The 18458-nt window shown below is 42.0% G+C and overlaps 1 protein-coding gene across 3 annotated transcripts; it reads right to left on the bottom strand.

The window, feature by feature from the left end:
* Positions 1-6356: 6356 nt before the first annotated feature.
* POP4 (POP4 homolog, ribonuclease P/MRP subunit) lies at positions 6357-16480 on the bottom strand. Of its 3 annotated transcripts, none has more exons than XM_074968684.1 (7): positions 16117-16480; positions 15660-15712; positions 12917-13092; positions 12165-12242; positions 11887-11948; positions 11299-11400; positions 6357-10845 (listed from the first exon to the last, which is right to left on the bottom strand). In XM_074968684.1, the coding sequence occupies exons 1-7, from the start codon at positions 16121-16123 to the stop codon at positions 10709-10711; spliced, it is 615 nt and encodes a 204-aa protein (XP_074824785.1). In that variant the 5' UTR covers positions 16124-16480; the 3' UTR covers positions 6357-10708. The 3 variants fall into 3 exon arrangements, with proteins under 3 accessions (XP_074824785.1, XP_074824786.1, XP_074824784.1); XM_074968685.1 differs by having other exon boundaries at positions 12917-13133; positions 16117-16477; XM_074968683.1 differs by having other exon boundaries at positions 12917-13140; positions 16117-16476.
* Between the last annotated feature and the right edge of the window lie 1978 nt (positions 16481-18458).

Raw genomic sequence — 18458 nt, 5'->3', positions numbered from 1 at the left:
ACTCCAAAAGCTAGGTGTGGTTTTTACATCACAATAGGGCTCTTGCAGGGAAAAATCCTCATGGAGACAAGGCACAGGCAGATTTTGCTTCAGTATAGCTAGTCACGGTCAACCCGTTCCCTCCAACCTTTGCGATGGCTGCCTTTTTTCCCCAGTTGTCAGATGCTGGAGGTGAATGGTGATGCCAGAAGGTAACGAGTGTGTATGGGGTGACCTGGCACTGGAGTGACCTGGCAATTCAGAGCAGGGCATATAGTGTAGAATAAGGGAACCTGGGGCCAACTTCTCAATGGTATGTAGGTGCCTCTGAGTGGAAAGCAGGAAAAAAAGGCTAAGGAGACGCATGACAGTGGAGGGCCTGGGCCAAATCTGCTGTCCTAGACAGTTGCCTGCCTTGCCTATAGCTGTAGTGTTCTCTGAGCTCAGTATTGGTTGCTAACACTGAACCACTTCTACTAGCCTGTCTACTGGGCTTTAGCGTCATCGCTACAGTAGCGTGGAATTGTTCTTTGTTGCACTAATTTAGTTGAACCTGAGTTAAAGTGCTTGTGCCAACCACGTCAAGGAACCAATGCTTGTAAAACAGTTGGGACAGCTGCTATGCAAGGTGCGTGAACGTTGCTAGCTCAAGGAATTTCAGCCATCATGTTTCTGCAAGGCCTTTTCCCCTACTGTAGCTAGGACCTAAGTGTTCCCTACTTTTACTTCCAAACCCAAGTGCCCACAGGAACCTGCAGAGCAGCTGATTTAATGACATTCGCCTCACATCTTCAGTGCTGCCTGTGCTATAGGTTACTGGTTAAATTAAAAATAGAGGGGAAGAAATATGTGAGCTCATTTGTATTAAGGCTCTATGATTTCAGCATTTGCTGAAGCTCGTCTCCAGATGTGAGCGATTAGGAAGCTGCACGTATTGCAAATACTCTATGTAAGGGGGGAGTTATGAACAGAAATACTTTCTACTGATTGCTAACTGTATTAACAGCTTCCTCTAATGCATATTTCCCAGACACAAACACACACATCATATGAGGTATTGCCTTTACTGGGATTATTATAAGAGTTATATATTAGTCTCAACAGCAGTCAGCGATTGCACTCAGAGACCATATTTCCTGTGGGAAGCGAACACTTCTATTCATTTTATTCACATCCCCAGGACTATGTTATAGTATTTTGTAGTTATTCCTACAACGATTAAAGTTTAGCTTTATGTTTTTTATATAAACAAACAAAAGAGAAGTAAAAATACAAATAAAAACATGTGATGCAAGTCTCTACCCAAATCAGGGTTTTTGGCACAGGTAGATATGACGTTTCTTGTGGGGGTTCTCCGCATGAGAGACCGAGCGATGACACTAATGGCAGAAAAAAAGCTAAGCTATGCCACTTTTTCAGCTACCAAACCACATTAATATGCCAAGGATGCTTTTCCATCACGCTCCCAACACCTTTGCTGTGCTGAGCGGGCAGTGACTTTTTCTACATACCAGGGCTGGGTGAACCCAGGCAAAACTTTTTGTTAGGTTTGCAAAACTTCTTTGTGGCCACAAAACTCTTCTCCTGTACTTTAAACCAACATAGGGATTTGACAATATCGTTCTAGTAAAGAGAAGCCTGTGGCTCACAGCTAGATGAACTCCCAAAATCTAGGCTAACACAAGTGGATGTCCTATATTAGTTCTTCTGCTGTTTTTTCCCTCTCTTTGCCCTCGCTATGCCTTCCTCTCCACCACCTAACTCTTTATTTATCACTCTATTCCATTTTTTTCTTTGCCCCATGACACTCTTTTTTTCAGCCTTGCTGAATCAGCTGAGCCCAGTAGTGTGCACAAGCCAAACTTTTCAACCTACAGCGGTCAGCTGGGCTTGACATTAGGCAAAAACTGGTTTGCCCAGCTCATGTGCATACACCTCCTTTTTAATGTGCCACCCCATTCCTAACGCTTTATTGCTCCAACCCGGGATGTACCATCGCCTTTGACTTTGTAACACAACAGAAACCTAATTAAAAACAGTCTGCTTCCTTTTATACAGAGGATCTCCTGTTACAATAGGAAGCAAATGGTAGGCTTCCTACTTTGTCCAGCAATGTGCAATAACAGACTACCTATAGGGCTATATAGTATCTAGTCAACTAGCAGTTATAACATGTGTAATGTTTTCTTAGCCAGTGTAATTGAAGAGCTTGCTTATAGGCTGTGACACAAATATTCTCTGATGGCCAGAACTCATGAGAATAAAATGTTCCCAGTGACAGGCATGTAAATTGGATGAGCTTTCCCAAAGCTGCAGCCTTCTTCTTAAAGACAAGTCTGATCAAGATACATGTCCATGGGTTTGGGGCTGGGCGGGAGGATTGGCTTATGCTTTTGTCAAGCTTTCTGTGAGGTTGGTTGACTTAGACCCATAAACACATCCTCATAACTTCCTTCTCTATGTAACCCAGTACTTTATACCAAGATGAAAGTGTGAATGGGCAATGCAGAAGAATTATGGGTAGGAGTCATATGAGCTGTACATCTCCGGGGACAAAAGGTGAAAACAAGGAGTGGCATATTTTAGAAAACAGCATAGATCTCATCTGCTATTTACCTGCATGTTTGTATAAAATATTTGCAGCAAAATCCAAATTTCTTATTTTGAATTTGCAAGAATGGGCCGGTTCAACAAACCTCCCATTTTCATCCTTATGATGCCAGCTTTGCACATAAGCGCATTTCAAATCTGAAATTTTGTTTCAACAAAGACATGTTCCTCAACAATACATGCAAAAAAATACACTACATGTTTCAGTGTGAAATCAGCCGGCTCTTCTGACTTTCTGAGCACCAAAATGTCTCAGATTGACATTGGGGTGAAATTTAATTTTAAAAAAATCCATTGTATATACCCTTATATGTAACCAGACTGAGTTCCCCAGGTCAAGAGAAGTTAGGCCCATTGGCCCACAATTTTAAGACCTCCAATGTCACTGAAGCTGGCCTAGTGCCGTCATGTTCTGTCTACAACAAACACTGTTCAAGCCCCAGCAGAACACCCACAGTGAGTCTCTTACTAAAAGAGTTGATGAAGAAAGTAGCATTGATGACTCAGTGTATGTGACTCTGCCTGCCAAATCAATGCCCCAATAGTCTAGCAGGACAAGCACAGTGCTGCTGGTGGTGTCTCCTTCTGGATGAAATGTAAAGCCACTTTAGTCATCAACTATCTTGTGCCAGCAAGTAAAACTCTTGTGTCCCAACCTGGTTCATCTGGGGTATGGCCTACCTCAAATTACCCTGGTATTTCAAACGGAGATAGCTCTCTTCTTCCCTTACTGTCTTTAACTGTTGTTCACAGGTCAATAGGTACCAACTTCTGCCTCAGAGGTAGTTACGTTACAGCCGTAGCTGAAGGGATTCCAGAGTATATAATTAAGAAACCGGTTTGAAATGTATATATATTATTATTAATGGGCAAGTAGAAATTTATAAGCAATCTGGAAAAAAACCATTGGTTGCAGCTAAGCAAGCCCATTCACTGGCTGACAGATAACACATCCTCAAGAGAGACTAGGTGTAAAAACCTTTAAGAAAAATGTGTTTCTGCCCCATGCAAGTTTGCGTTCCACATGTGACAGGGTAGGTGTCTCCGGGGCAGCTGTGATTAATTTTCCTATATTATAGTATTAAATCCATTAAGTATTAAATATCTCACCTAATGAAGGGAAGGAGAGTAGTCATGAATCAGCAGAGAAGCATTAGTGGGTGATCACGTCTTTCTTCATTGGTACGTAGCGTCTCCTCTTTCACAAACAGTAGGGAGACGTTTACTATGCTTTTGCTCTAGAAGCCCAGATAGGAGTTCAGTTCAAGGAGCTTATTGGTAGACAAGGATGGCTGCTACTGTACAGTAGTTTGTTGTTGCTTAAGTGATTTATGAAAGCTGTTTGGAACGCCTCAAAGAGTCATTAAAAAGGGACTCTCTTTAGGTGATTTACCAACTGCAGTAAAGGCTTCTTGAGTGCTTTAGCTGCTCAGATCCCTTATTATGCTTCATTTGTCATCTGTCTTTATGTGCTACTAGCATGTGATTACCTTGAAGAGTCCTTTGAACATCTCTTCAGCACACACCATTGTAAATAATGAAACACCTGGCTATTATTTATCGAAAGGAGCCTGCTATGTGTTTTTCATTTTTGAGTGCTGAAATATAGCTCGAAAAAAAATGGAGCCTGTGTTACGGGTAGTAAATTGTATTTTGTTCCTGTGGCGTGTGCACATACAATAGAGGATGTGCCCTTCACAGCACAATGAAACATGATTGGGCCTAATTCTAATTTGTACAGCATTCTCATTAATGATGTCTATTTAAGACATCCATTAGCGACCCTTAATGTTAATGAACTGGACTGTGCCAATAAAGTTCTATTAGCTTCCCCTCATTAAATTAATATTATAGACATTTAACAGATGTCTTAATTAGATACTACATCAAGGAATATGAGCTACATTAAAATGAGGCCGTTGAAAGTTTGTGTGAGATTTATGTTTTCATATAATTTTGTTTACTGTTCTTTCTACAATCTTGAAGGGAACAAAATGATTTACATTTCCAGAGACCCTTGAGAGAAGTACAGGACATTTCCTGCTTTTTTATCATGTTGGCTTTTAACAGCAAGTCACGCATCCTGCGGCACAGCTCTATATGAAATCAAAGACCTTCCAGTATTTTATTTTCTGAAACATTTTCTGGTTTTAATATCTTTCCCATTACTTACACCTCACTAATAGTGACATTATTTTAAAGTGATTCTTGTTTTTTTCTGTACCTTTCTTCCCATAAACCACACTTTAAATTCCCCCTCTTGCTGGTGAGACATCCCCATGGTGGTGCTTTAACTTATTGAGATGAAAGCTAATACCACATGGCCTCACCTTAAAAGAAACGAAACAACTAGTTAATTCTCTTGAGAAATGATTGAGCCACTGGTGGTGTGCTTGTCAGTAACTGAGTCCAGGGGGGCATCAGGGGGATAATTGAGGCTGAAGTTGGTTTGGTCAGGAGGAGCCTGCTCAATCTCCTTACTCCTATCCCAAGAGGTAAGGGCTCCTGTTGCATTCAGTGAGTCCATGAGCTGCTGTGGCCACGTGCTGGGTCTGGAGAGGTGGCTGGATGATGCCCAGCACAGCTCTAGCCTTCACCTTAGAGGATTTTCTGCTCATTGTGGTGCCCTCAGTGCAGGTGGATTGCGTATGGGGGCTATGTACTCTGGTTCTCTCTCCCACCTTGACCCCTCCACTAGATCTGCTGCAGCCACTCCCAGCTGCTCCCAGTACAGCGTGCGCTCCTGCGGCAATGGAGCTGGCATGGCTCCTGGGAACATTTGCGTTTTGTTATGATTGACATGCTGCCACCATTTTCCGGAGGAACAAAGGTGAAAGAAGGGAAATGGCGATTTTCAACAGTTTGTAACTCAGCTAAATGTGAATGGAATTGCAAGTGAAAGACATCTAAGGTCCAGCCTTCAACTTTCTCCCTGACAAATTTCAAAGGCCTGGTGCCAACAAGCTTCTTAAAAAGAAAAAGAAAAGAAAGAAAAAGGGTAGGGATGGGGCATAAGAATCTTTGTAAAGGACAATGATAGGCAACCTATGTATAGGGGTCACTACCAGCTCTCTCTAGAATAAAATCCAACTTACCTCACAGAAGGATGATATGAAGAGAGATATGAAGAGGCAGAGACTGGAGTCTAGGTGGTCAAGTAGCGAGTGGAAGAAGAAAGGAGTCGCGGGAAGAGGTGACAATGGGGCCTGAGTTGTGCCGCAAGTGGACGACAACAATTATAAGTGAACTCACTGAAAATTCAACTACATTCAAATGGGAAGTTATTGTAGACTTGGGCTTTTCCATTACAAGTGTTGCCATGGACTGCTCTCAAAAACAAATATTTATAAAAGATTTGAATGGTAGAAGCCTTTTAAAAAACAGTGCAGGTATAAAAGGCTAGTAATCTGAGGGTTATTTACAAAAGGACGCTACCTAACATTGTGTAAGTTTTAATGACATAGGGTTATGAAAGACAGCACTTAGGATGAAAGATTTTTATTCTACGTCTATGAAAGAGGATATTAGTTATTAAAATCTTATTTATTTTAGGACGTATTGGATATTCAGATAAAGGCAGGGCAATGCAAAGAAGGGTTATACATTGTTAGCCATATTATATACAAATGCAGGAGAGAAGACACAAACATGATACTGAGACAAATCTAAAAGCTTTTATTGACATGAATGTAACACCACCAAAACCACAAGCAAGTTTTGAAGGTCCTCCCAAACTGAAGGCCAGTAAAGCTTTAAACAATGCCACTTCTGCATGTCAACAAACTTCGACCAAAACTTTTAGAAACATTGCTTACAAATAGATATTTTTTCATACCTTTTACCTCCAAAGCCAGAGGCTCTTAATAACATAACTCCAACTGTACAGGCCTTAGAAGTGGAAAAAGTATCTAATTATTGTTGTAGTATCTGACTACCTGCCCCAAAAGAAGCACACAGGGCCATGAAATAGAAATCAAGTCATCTCATTAGGCCCCATCTTATGCTAGTTCTTTACAGACAGGACTAAGAAATAATGCTGATGGGCATCAGATAAGAAACTAGATAGATACACCAATGTTTGAGGGCTGTTCCTTATTGGAAAACTGGGATTATTGCCTTCTGATGAAACATCTATATTAGATGCTATATTGGTACTGGCAGAAGTTGAGGACTATGAGTATTCTATTTTGTGTGTGTGAGGGGGGGAAGAGACAAGCGGTGGAAAGGGGAAGAATTCATCATTTGGGGTATAAAGAAAATATTTTTTCTGATAGCTGCCATTTAAAAAAAGCCCCCCCCCCCACCTCTCTGAAACTAGTCAATTGTACCCAAGGCAGAGAGAGAAAGGGGAAATAAAGTAGGGTCAAGGTGGCTAGAACGGTCCATGAAAGTACAATTTATTACAATGATATTACTGCAGACTATGAATAAATATATTAAATCAACATTCTTAAAGTGAATTTTGTGCTCATTAAAAAGTACCAGATAGCACTGTAGTCCAAACTTCTTGATAACAGTTCTATTAGAATTTACAGGGCCTGGTAGGTATTCATGCTCCACTCCCATGCATTAAATACTGAATTAAAATTACCATTGATACTCAAAGTGCAGTAGTTTTATATATACAGTAACTTAAGCTTTGCATATTTCAGACCAGCTTTCAAACGCAGTCTGGTTTTCCAGTAACAAAACCAGCTTAAACACTATTTACCTGTTTTCACGATTAGTCTTAACTAATTTTATAAATACATTTTTGCTTTGGGATACTTTTAAATCAGGATATGACCAGTTTAAACTTCAAGTGGTTTATTAGTAAAAACCCAAGGTAGTCTTGCTTCATGAAAACACAGTTCATAGGTTACAGCTTGTACGCAAATCAAATTTAGAACAACACAGACAGAGGAGGAGTAACAATTACTTTGTGTATATTTTTTTAAGAAGCCTATGGTATGCATTAGTTGTGAATGTTAAAAAGCTCCTTGTGAAAACTGTGGGAGCTATTAATATAATTTTATGAATGCTGTGCATCTCTCTACTTGTTTGACTATTGTGATGGGGCTGGCTCTATGGAATCCTCGGCTTAAATTGTGGCTGGACTCTGATCAGATCTTCAGGAACCCAGCAATTACTCTAATTCAATTGCCTAGCACTCATATGGACAATACAGTGAATCTACTATTAGGAGACTACTTTTGACCCCCTCTCAAGAAACATTTAAATCAGTTTTCACCAATGCAGCAGCCCTGCTGGAAACCTAAGGAGAGTGTTGCTACAAATGTATCTAGTTGTTTCACTATACTTGTGGTTCATTATGAAATGTGTTCAAGAGACCAATTAACCAAACCTAGCCAATTTACTGCTAAAAATCAATAGTATAGCACAGGAAGGAGTTACTATGTTACTGATCCTTCCAGGAAGCTGTTTCTAGCAGTGTGTCAGTTTGCCACACATAAGTGCGCTTCCCAAAATACACCCCCAAACCCACTTCTATAGCACAGTTGCTTACAAGTTAGAAAGCACTTTATAAGATCCAACCTACCATTTCCTTAACTTCTTGTTCTGTACCTTTTCTTATCTGTTTTGGATACTACATTTTAAATAAGTTGACTGTGAAGGAACCTGTACTTAGACATAGAGCAAATGTATCTTGTCTTTAGACAGAATTTATATTTGCTAATGCCAAAAGATACGTTTTGCGGTGCAGAGGGTTGTGGGATATATAATCTCTCGACATAAGTGAGGAATGTGGACAGAACTGTGGAAAAGTTAACATAACTGCCCACATGCTGGGTATAATACCATTAATATGGTATGCCCTATGCCTAATCTATATGTACTGGCTAACAAGATCTGCAAGCAGGAACTCCGAAACAAAGGAACTTTGAAATAAGTAAGCCTATGACCTGAGGGACAGACTCAGAGTGGTGGGTGGGAGCAGATTGTCCAAGAGGCAGAAGTTGTAGGATGCAGCCTGTCTCATAGGCCCAATGATGGGGAATGGGGCACCAAAGCCCAGTCAGACTGGAACAGGTTCAGAGAAGGGTTACTATGATGATCAGGGGAATAGAGACCCTATTTTATGAGAAGACTAGAAGAGCTTTTGCTAGGCTAAACAAGCCAGGAAGGCTGAGTGTGGATATGACTGCTCTCTATAAATACATGAGGGGTTAAGCACTAGGGAGGCAGAAGAGCTATTTAAGCTAAAGGACAATGTGTCAGAAGAAGAAATGAGTAAAAACTGGCCCTGAATAAATTCAGGCTAGAAATTAGGCTTCTAATGACCAGAGAACTGAGGCTGTGGAACAGTCTTCCAATAAGAGCAATGGGGACAAAGCACCTAACTCGTTTTAAAGTGGAGCATGATAAAGTTTATGAATGGGATTATCTGACTGGGTTTCCTGCACCCAGGAAGTCCCTGCCAGTGCTATGTCCTATGTTCCAGACCGACAAACTGGCAAGGAGGGGCTAAGTTTAGCTTAGCCAATATGTTTTTAGGCTTTTGTTGTTTTAACCCTTTTCTCTGTTATGTTCCCATGGCCACATAACACTTATTCTGAAAGGAAAGATTTTATGCATTGAGAATTCTACCTACAAGGATATTTTCTGTTTTCAGACATGCTACCTTTATAATCCTGACCAAATTAATGCCTTCTTCCTTTTTACTACAACATAAGCCTGCATTTGAAATTTTTTTTTATTTCAGCACAGTAATTTTTGAAACACATTTTGCCCAAGAATTGCAGTTTCTATAAAAGATATTCCCTTAATTTCCTCAACACAGGCAGGGTGCAATGATAAAGAACCTTTGCATTACACAGCTTAATATGAGCATTCTTTTTAGGAGTGTTAAAAGCATTTCCCCCCCCCTCTGTTTAATATTCTTTGAACAACCTTAAAAGGCACTCAGGAGCAGCCACGGACTAGGACTTCTTGTTTGCCACACTAGAATACTAGTATTCAAATGCTCCTCCCTCTCAGCCTGCCTTGATCTAATAATTGTCAGAGTTTCAAAACAGAGGGACCTCCATATAATATGCAAATAATTTAAAAAAAAATCAGAAAGATTGGAGGAAAGTGGAAAAAGGATTGAGCAAACCTCTCCCCTGTGAAGATACTATTTTCTATTCCACAGTGAAATCTACAAGTGTCCTATTATTTTAAAGGGATCATTGCAGAGTTAGCCCTTCCAATGCAAGACAGCCAGAATGGGTGATCTGGCAGAGTAGACAAGAAATTTAATGAAGTGACAAGTCATACCACAGTGAGAAGACACAGGCTATAGTGATATCCTTGGCAGCTAGAAAGACTGCGCTAAACTTATCTATGCATTTATACTTCTCTCATCTGCATATTGTTTGTAAGCACTGGTATGTGTCACAGATACGTCAAAATAAAACTGATCAGATGAAACAGTTGCTCCTGCTTCTAGGAGAAAATAGTTTACACAAAGCAAGTGTATAAAATTTAAGTCATAAAAAATTATTTTGTGTTTACACCACCAAATGGTGATTATACTGTAAAAGACTTAAGTCTTTTACAGTCTTCTTACAAGCACTGTAATATGTATGGAAGCCAAAACACAGAATTTAAAAACAAGTTGTAAACAAGATTTAATTCATTTTCAGTACATAAATTCCTCCATAGAACCCTGTCTGTCCACGAAACACGTCAGAGAGAGACAACTTTTAACATCAGGAATTAGAATTCATACATGTTCCACCGTGTGATTTACCTGAAAATATGTAAATTGAGACATCTATTATATACACTAAATCAACACAATTAAAGTTATATTAAGTCAAAAAATAATTGGGAAAAGGATTTTATTTTTAAAAACAAAGTGATGTGAATCACAAATATTAGTTTACTATTTAAAAAAAAAAGACCAAAATGTTATACACTATATTTTCAGGAAATGAAATAATGACATATTACTGCAATCTGAGGATTCTGGGAGACCACCTAGTACATAAAAACAGATGTAACTTAAATGTGTCTTGTAACTCATACTTCTGTATAAAGAAACACTTTAGAGGACGTAGAATTCCATATGTTCTTGTTTTTTAACTTGATTTTCAGTTTATGAATGAATCCCCAATATCTTTGAATTTCCTTAAAATCACAGGTCAATAGTTCCTTTTGCTTTGAACTTCTTTGCAGAACGCTCACTTGCTCTAAGTTGGAACTTGCTACCATAGATGTGGGAAATAAAGCCATCAACCTCCAGGCTAAATACATTGTTAAGCTTGGGAATAACTGAAAGAGAAGTTGAAGAGGAAAAAAACAAAACAAAACTATCAGTAATGTACTAATGTAAATCTCTGTCCTTCAAGGTTCTGGTACTTTGGCATGACTAAGTCTTAAAAGGCCTCTCTTCTTCAAGAATTCTAATGTTTGAAAGCATCCAATGTTTTGAAACATCCTATTAGTATGTCACAAAGAGCATCAAAACTGACAAACAGATCAACACAATCCATCTGATTCTGGCATATCTTTTGCTATTTTCCATGAAGCCAATCTGTCCATGGGTGTTCTGCTCTGGTGAGAATTCTGTTCAACAAGAACATGGCTGCATGATTTTTATTAATAAGTACTATGCGGCCTGCATTGCCACTTGGGCTTACAAAGAACGTAGCAGATGAATAATGTGCAAAAGTAATATTTTGACTACTCAAAATGTGAAAGATACAGAAAACTTGTAGTACATACCTTTTAATTTATCTTCTTTAGTGATAATTTTGAAAATATGCTTCATTTCCTGTAGAATAATTCCCGTGATCCCAACATAAGAGGGACATTTTGATTTAGTTACTAAAAAAACCAAAAAACAACAACAAACAGATGTATCAGTGGAAGAATTTGCAAATGATCTATATTGTAGCTTCATAATTTTAAAAAGGTAGCTTGTAGTAATTCAGAATAAATGTATCTAATTCTACTATGAAGTCATACTAATACTAGTAGCAATCACATAGCTATTGGTGGCTGTGCATATTAACAACGAATTCTAACAAAGGAGGGTTTCCACAAGTACTTAAATGAAGTACCGGGGTGAGTCTGATTAGGGGGGAGTAGGTCAAATAATAATTAGGTCTCAATATGTGACCCCAAATTAGGTAACATTTGGAGAGTTTACACAAGTACTAAGACTACAGAAAGAACGGTTAAATGTGTTTGTGGCAGAAGTTAAGGGAAAGGAACATGTGGGTTTAGAAACAGAAAGTGTAGGGTGACTGCCACCCCTTTGGGAGGACTTTGAAAGAAGCCCTCAAAAAAAAGGAACGGAAAAAGTAATACCTGTAACAATAGCTCCATGGAGATCAGCTTTTAGCAATTTGGCCTGAATCATCTGTGGTTGTCTTAAAAAAAAACAAAGAAAAACATTAAAAAAAATCTATATTTACAATAAATTTTGTCTGTGGTGTTAAAGTCAGTACACTTTTGTATTTACAAAAATATAGAAATACATGCTTGTTTAAAAACATTATGCAAAATGTTTATACTTATGGTAATAAGATGATAGTCTTTGAAAGATCAATCTAGAGCCTACATATTTTTAAATAAACTGAACTTACGCATCTGGTCTGAGTCCATTACACAGATCCCTGATGTATTGTTTCCAGAGTTCATGTAATGGTAGAAACAACTCATATCTTCAATAGTCAGCAAGAGACAAAAAAGATTATACAGTATCTTTTCAGAAGGCTGTATGATACAAAATAACAGCTTAACTACTAACCAACCTATAATTTACATACAAAGTTAGAACTTGTTTCTTTGAGTATCTCATGAAGTCATTAGCTATACCACATTCCAAGCTGTAAGATTACTTACTCTAAAAAGAGGTTTCTAATGTACATCACATAAGATGCTGCATTTTGTGTGCTTAGAAACTCCTACTCTTGTATTCTCTCTGTCTACTTCATTTTTCAACTATGCAAAGAGGATGCATTTTAATAAAATCATTTAATGCACTGTGAGATACTAAGTCTGGTCACTGTCATTCTAACCTTTTAAACTAGGGACTGTGGCTCCATATAGTAATTTGATACTGACTTCTCACCATATTTAGATTTACAAGCACAAAAAGAAGGCAATGTCAGTGATATTCACAATATATACCTCTAAAATAAAAAAATAAAGAACTGTCCTTACATGGCCAATTGTTATGAGCAACACAGAACTGACCTAACTCAGCAAAAGATTAAGAGTGCTAATTAATAACTGTTAGCACCAATACATACATGCTGCTGCATGTACACTGCTTTCAACAAGCTTTCAACTTTTACTTGATAACTCACAAAAAGAAAGCCTTTTAAGTTCTTACTTTTGCTGTTCTGGCTTAATTTCAAAGAGACGCATTTCTCTCCTCTGCTTGGCAGAAAAACCTTTTGTTTTCTTCCTTTTGTCCTTTTTCCTTCTTTTAGGACAATGCTCAAGAACTACAGCTTTTCGGGTTAGCTTATCCTGGATGGCTTCATCTTTCAGTCGTGGCATACTACGCTTCAGAAAGGCATTTACAAAAGCTTCAGCCTCTTTTGATCCTTGAGGCTCCAAAATAAAAGTTGTTAAAAGTTAAGAATATCCACTGACTAGTAGTCTCATCAGTGTTTGGTACCACTGATATTAAATACATGCTAATGTACCATGAAAAACTGATAATATTCTAGATACTTAAGTTATTTATATTTCCATGAAACATTTCCACACTGACCCATCAAAGTGCCTCAAAATCCTTAAGTGAGGGGATTAACTTTAGAGGTGTGATGGTAGTTTAGTTTCTACAGCCATTCCATCATCCTTTTATCTGTGAAGGTTGAATGGGTTCTGTGATGTGGAAGTCTATTCATTAAACATTAGCTATGAGAAGTAAATGATTGCAGAGAGGCTTGTTTACAACAGATAACTTAAAGAAGTGAAGCCAGACTCATTGCAAATAAGTAGGGACCTACCAAATTCACGGTCATGAAAAACACGTCATGGACCGTGAAACCTAGTCTTTTGTGTGCTTTTTACCCTACACTATACAGATTCCACAGTGTAGACCAGCGTTTCTCAAATTGGGGGTCCTGACCCAGAAGGGAGTTAATGGGGGGGAGGGGGTCACAAGGTTATTTTGAAAAAGAGTGGGTAATGATATTGCCACCCTTACTACTGAGATGCCTTCAGAGCTGGGTGGCCCAGCTCTGAAGGCAGCACCCCACCAGCAACAGCGCAGAAGGGTGGCAATACCACACCATGCCACCCTTACTTCTGCACTGCTGCTTTCAGAGCTGGGTAGCCAAAGAGTGGCAGCTGCTGACTAAAGGCCCAGCTTTGCAGGCAGCAGTGCAAAACTAAGGGTGGCAATACCATACCATGCCATCCTTACTTCTGTGTTGCTGCTGGCGATGGCTCTGCCTTCAGACCTGGGCTCCCGGCCAGTAGCCACCTCTCTCCAGCTGTCAAGCTCTAAAGGCAGCACCGCCACCAGCAGCAGTGCAGAAGTAATGGTAGCAATACTGCAATTCCCCCTACAATAACCTTGTGAACACCCCCCCCCCCCCAACCAACAACTCCTTTTTGGGTTAGGGCCCCTTCAATTACAATACTGTGAAATTTCAGATTCAAATAGCTGAAATCACGAAATTTACAATTTTTAAAATCCTATGATCATGATATTGACCAAAATGGACTGTGAATTTGGTAGGGACCTACAAATAAGCCATCTATCAGTTATCAGACAAATCTGACTTTGTTACTGACTTTAAACAGGTGACAAAGCAAAAGAGTTCATATTCCAGTAAGAATTCTGGGCCATCTAGTTCCAAACTCACTCTTAAGAGCCAACATTCCCATTTTCATACAAACATCCTAATAATTGTAAAAAGAAAAATACAGATAAGACAGCAATTTGTGCAGGAAGAGTGTTGTCCAAGTTTCTCCCCTGAAGTCACCACAGATTTTTAAGAATCTGTTTCAAACAGAAACTGTTATTTTCAGGGTTATGTAAAACAGCTGTTTCAAGCTAAAAAGAAAAAAGAAAAGGAGTACTTGTGGCACCTTAGAGACTAACCAGTTTATTTGAGCATGAGCTTTCGTGAGCTACAGCTCACTTTCAAGCTATATCCCAGGGGTTCTCAAACCAGGGGTTGGGACCCCTCAGGGGGTTGCAAGGTTATTTACATGGGGGGTCACGAGCTGCCAGCCTCCACCTCAAATCCTGCCTTTCCTCCAGCATTTATAATGGTGTAAAACATATTAAAATATGTTTTTAATTTATAAGGGAGGGGTCGCACTCAGAGGCTTGCTGTGACAGGTGTCACCACTACAAAAGTTTGAGAACCACTGCTATATCCACTTGAAAGTTTCCATGTAAAACGTAAAACACCAGCTATTGTTATGAAAAAAGATAAGCCAGTTTAGCCAACATCGCTATGATACATTATTTGCTAAGACTTTATGAAGTTTAAGAGGCTCCAAATTTGAGTCTTAGAAAACAGGCAGGGGAAAAGACAGTGACAGTCAAAACATTCAGGCAAAATTATTCAGGACCCCACTACACACAGAGAGTATATGTATAGAAAAAAACAATTAGGGCCCTGCACCTGTGTTGAGAACCATTGTCTCTAATCGGGCTCCACATAGGTGCAGGGTCCTGTCTGCATAGATCAAGTTGGAGCACTGAGTCCTTGAGAATGAACAAGTTGTTAGAAAAACTTTATAGAAAAATAGTTAAAAAAATTCTAAATACCATCTTGAGCCACATGTAGTCAGGTTTCTGAACCTGTGTTTTTAAACTGGCTCATAACTCTAAAATGATCAAAATGACCTTTGCTAAGCCGAAGTGGAAACAATATTTAGTGCTTGCTGAATGACTCTGACCAAAATGCCAAGACTAGAATTCAATTCTAACATTATCTTGATTAACCTCCCTGTACCAGATGAAAATGATCATGACCAAGGTTTTAGATAAAATGGACAATCTGAATAAGAAACAAACAGCATTAACTCACGTTACCAGCTACAAAAGAGGTGAGTCCAGCTCACACCATTTTCTTTATGAGAACAGCAATTAAAGTAGCTGATACCTGGATATCCAATAGCTTTGCAGCCTGCGGCGGTAGCGTACTATAAATCACACCTGGAACACACGTTAACACAATTCCCTGTGATCAGGGGCATCACCTTTCCCCACACGACTTTAGCGAGTCTGCTCCACCGCCTGGACCCCCACCAGAGAGCGCGGTCCGGGGACCAGGGACACCCACCGCGAGCAGGGAAGGGCCACGCACCGAGGAGCGCTGGAGAGCACGACGGGACATGCCGCTCGCCCCTCAGCGGGGCCGGGCTGCCGGCAAACGCGGGGGGGGGACCCCACCCCAGCAGGGGGAGGCGCTGGCCGCGGGGCGAGCCCACGGAACGGCCGCTGTCTGCGACACGTACAGCTAGGAGCTGGGGGGGGTGGATGGGACCCCGGCCCACGTTATGGGGGGCGGGAACGGGGCGATAGAAACCTCTCAACGGCCCAGCCCCCCAGGCACTTACTCTCCATCTTGGTAACTAGGCAGCGCTTCCGGCTCCTACCAATGAAGTCAGGACGCTGCGACTTAGCCCGAGGCGCGTCACAGCCAGTCTCCCACAGGAACGCGCATGCGTAGCAGCGGGGGGGAGGGGCCGCAGCAACTAGCGCGCGCGCGCACAAACATCCGCGAGGAGTTCGCCCCCTGCAGCGCAACAGCCTCCGGGGGCTTTGTCCCCTCGGCCAACAAAAGCCAAGCGCATGCGCCCGTGTATCTCGACCCCCAGGGAACGCACGCGCTGCAACCTAGGAGCGCTTGTTCACCAACGATTACTGAAGGAGGACGCATGCGCATTGATCTGCGCTGAACGGGCTTTCGGAGAAGGGCGCATGCGCAATAGCCCCGCCCCGAAAGGGCCGAAGTAAAAGGAGGAGGCTGCCGCTGCTGCCCCCGGAGCCGGCCTGGCGGGCGGAACCCGCGAGATGTTAGTTACCAGGGAGGCTGCCCTGGCCCCGCCGAGCCCACTGGCTCGCAGGACTCCAGCCGCAGGAGGCTGGATTAATGCAGGGGCTTTAGGGGCTGCAGCTTCGGGCTGAGGGGCGGCCGCAAAAATAAATCCGTAATTATATGCAATTCAGTGGTCACCGGCCCATCAATCGCGATTGACTGGTCGCTCCTGGAGCCTCTGCCAGTCGATGGCGATCTCCGGGCTGCTAAAAGTCCAGCCGCGCAGCCAGGCTCAGGCAGGCTGCCTGCCACGGCCCCACACCGCTCCCGCTGCTGGCACGTCTTTGCGGCCCCTTGGCGGCGGAGGTGGCTCTGCATGCTGCCCGCGCCCCCAGCACCGTCCCCGCAGCTCCCATTGGCCAGTTCCCGGCCAATGGGAGCTGCGTGGGCGGTGTTTGCGGGTGTGGGCAGTGCACAGAGACACGCTGTCCCCCTCCCCCCGGGGGTGTGCAGAGACGTGCCAGCAGCCGGCCACTTCCAGGAGCAGTGGGGGGCGATGCCCGAACCCTGCTACGCCGCTGGCCTGGAGCCACCTGTGGTAAGCGCCTCCTGGCTGGAGCCTACACCTCAATCCCACCCCCCAGGTCAGAACCCGCTCCTGCACCGAACCCCCTCCTGCACCAAACTCCCTCCCTCCCAGAGCCTGCACCCCTCACCCCCTCCTGCACACAAATTCCCTCCCAGAAAGAAACCCTCATAACAGCTCTTCTAAGGTAAGAAGTAGGCTATTTTGAATTAACTTAACTATAGTCTACATGTTTTGAGACTGAAATGTAACCACAGAATGGCTTTATGTTAATTAAAAGGCAAGTTTAGTATAGCGTTAATAGCCTCGATGCCATAATTGTGACAATTTTGTTTTAAATTAGGAAAAAGACTTGTATACAGGGGCTTCACAAAATCTAATAGCCCTGGGCCCACAGGAGAATTAATCTGGCTCTGCTGCAGGGGCTTCGAGAACAACATCCAACAGCAACAGCGTGGCAATACAGTCAGCACAGGAGGCAACCCCCAGTCTCCACCAAGACACCCAGTCTCATCCCCACCCCGCCAACACACCACTGGCACCACCTGTACATCCACTGGCACCCAGGCCCTCACCAATACACCCAGTGTCACCCAGCCCTCTGCTAACACGCCCACTTAGCCAGCTCCTCACCAATACACCCAGTGTCACCAAACCCCACATCCACTCTCACTAACCCCCACCAGTATATCCAGTGTCAGACCCACCACTCACTCGTACATCCCGTGCCAGCCTAGCTTCTCACCAATACACCTAGTGCCAGCCCCTGCACTCACCAATACAGACACTGTTCACCCACCCACTCACTAGTACAGCAACTTTTAGCCCACTTACCAGTTCAGCTACTGATAGCCCCCCCAATACCTCCCTCCTATTCCTACTCCAGACCTTAACCTCCCAGTGTTACCCTGTCCCAATAAGTTAACCTTTCTCATACCAACCCTCCCTGATACCACTTTTTCCCCCGGTACTGCTCACTCCCTGATACTACCCCCTTGCTATATCCCCAGTACCCTTCCTGCCTGATACTACTTTGATATCAACCCTTTGTCAATACCCCATACCTATCATTGCTCCTTGATGCTTCCCAGTTCCAATCTCCCTGATTTCACTCACTCCTGATATTACTCCCTGCTTGATACTATCCCCTTCCCAATACCACCCTGAAAGCACTCCTCTCCGGTACTATCCCTTTGTCACTAGCACATGCTTATCGATACTTCCCTGATACATCCCAGTCCCACCCCTTTCCTGATTTCAGTCACTCCCTGATTCTAACCCCTCCCAATACTTTCATCCCTTTGTCCCTACAGTACCATGATGTCCCTAATACC

This window comes from Natator depressus, chromosome 12 (genome assembly GCF_965152275.1).
Source record: "Natator depressus isolate rNatDep1 chromosome 12, rNatDep2.hap1, whole genome shotgun sequence".
Taxonomy (NCBI): domain Eukaryota; kingdom Metazoa; phylum Chordata; order Testudines; family Cheloniidae; genus Natator; species Natator depressus.
The sequence above is the reverse complement of the archived record's forward strand: the minus strand, read 5'-3'. Positions and strand labels throughout refer to the sequence as shown.

What these genes read in the sequence shown, in the direction of transcription:
- POP4 (XM_074968683.1), bottom strand. An exon ending in ATTAAGCCAGAACAGCAAAA is followed by an intron (nt 12,243 to 12,916) that starts GTAAGAACTTAA and finishes TGACTATTGAAG; the next exon opens with ATATGAGTTGTTTCTACCAT. An exon ending in AATGGACTCAGACCAGATGC is followed by an intron (nt 11,949 to 12,164) that starts GTAAGTTCAGTT and finishes TTTTTTTTTAAG; the next exon opens with ACAACCACAGATGATTCAGG.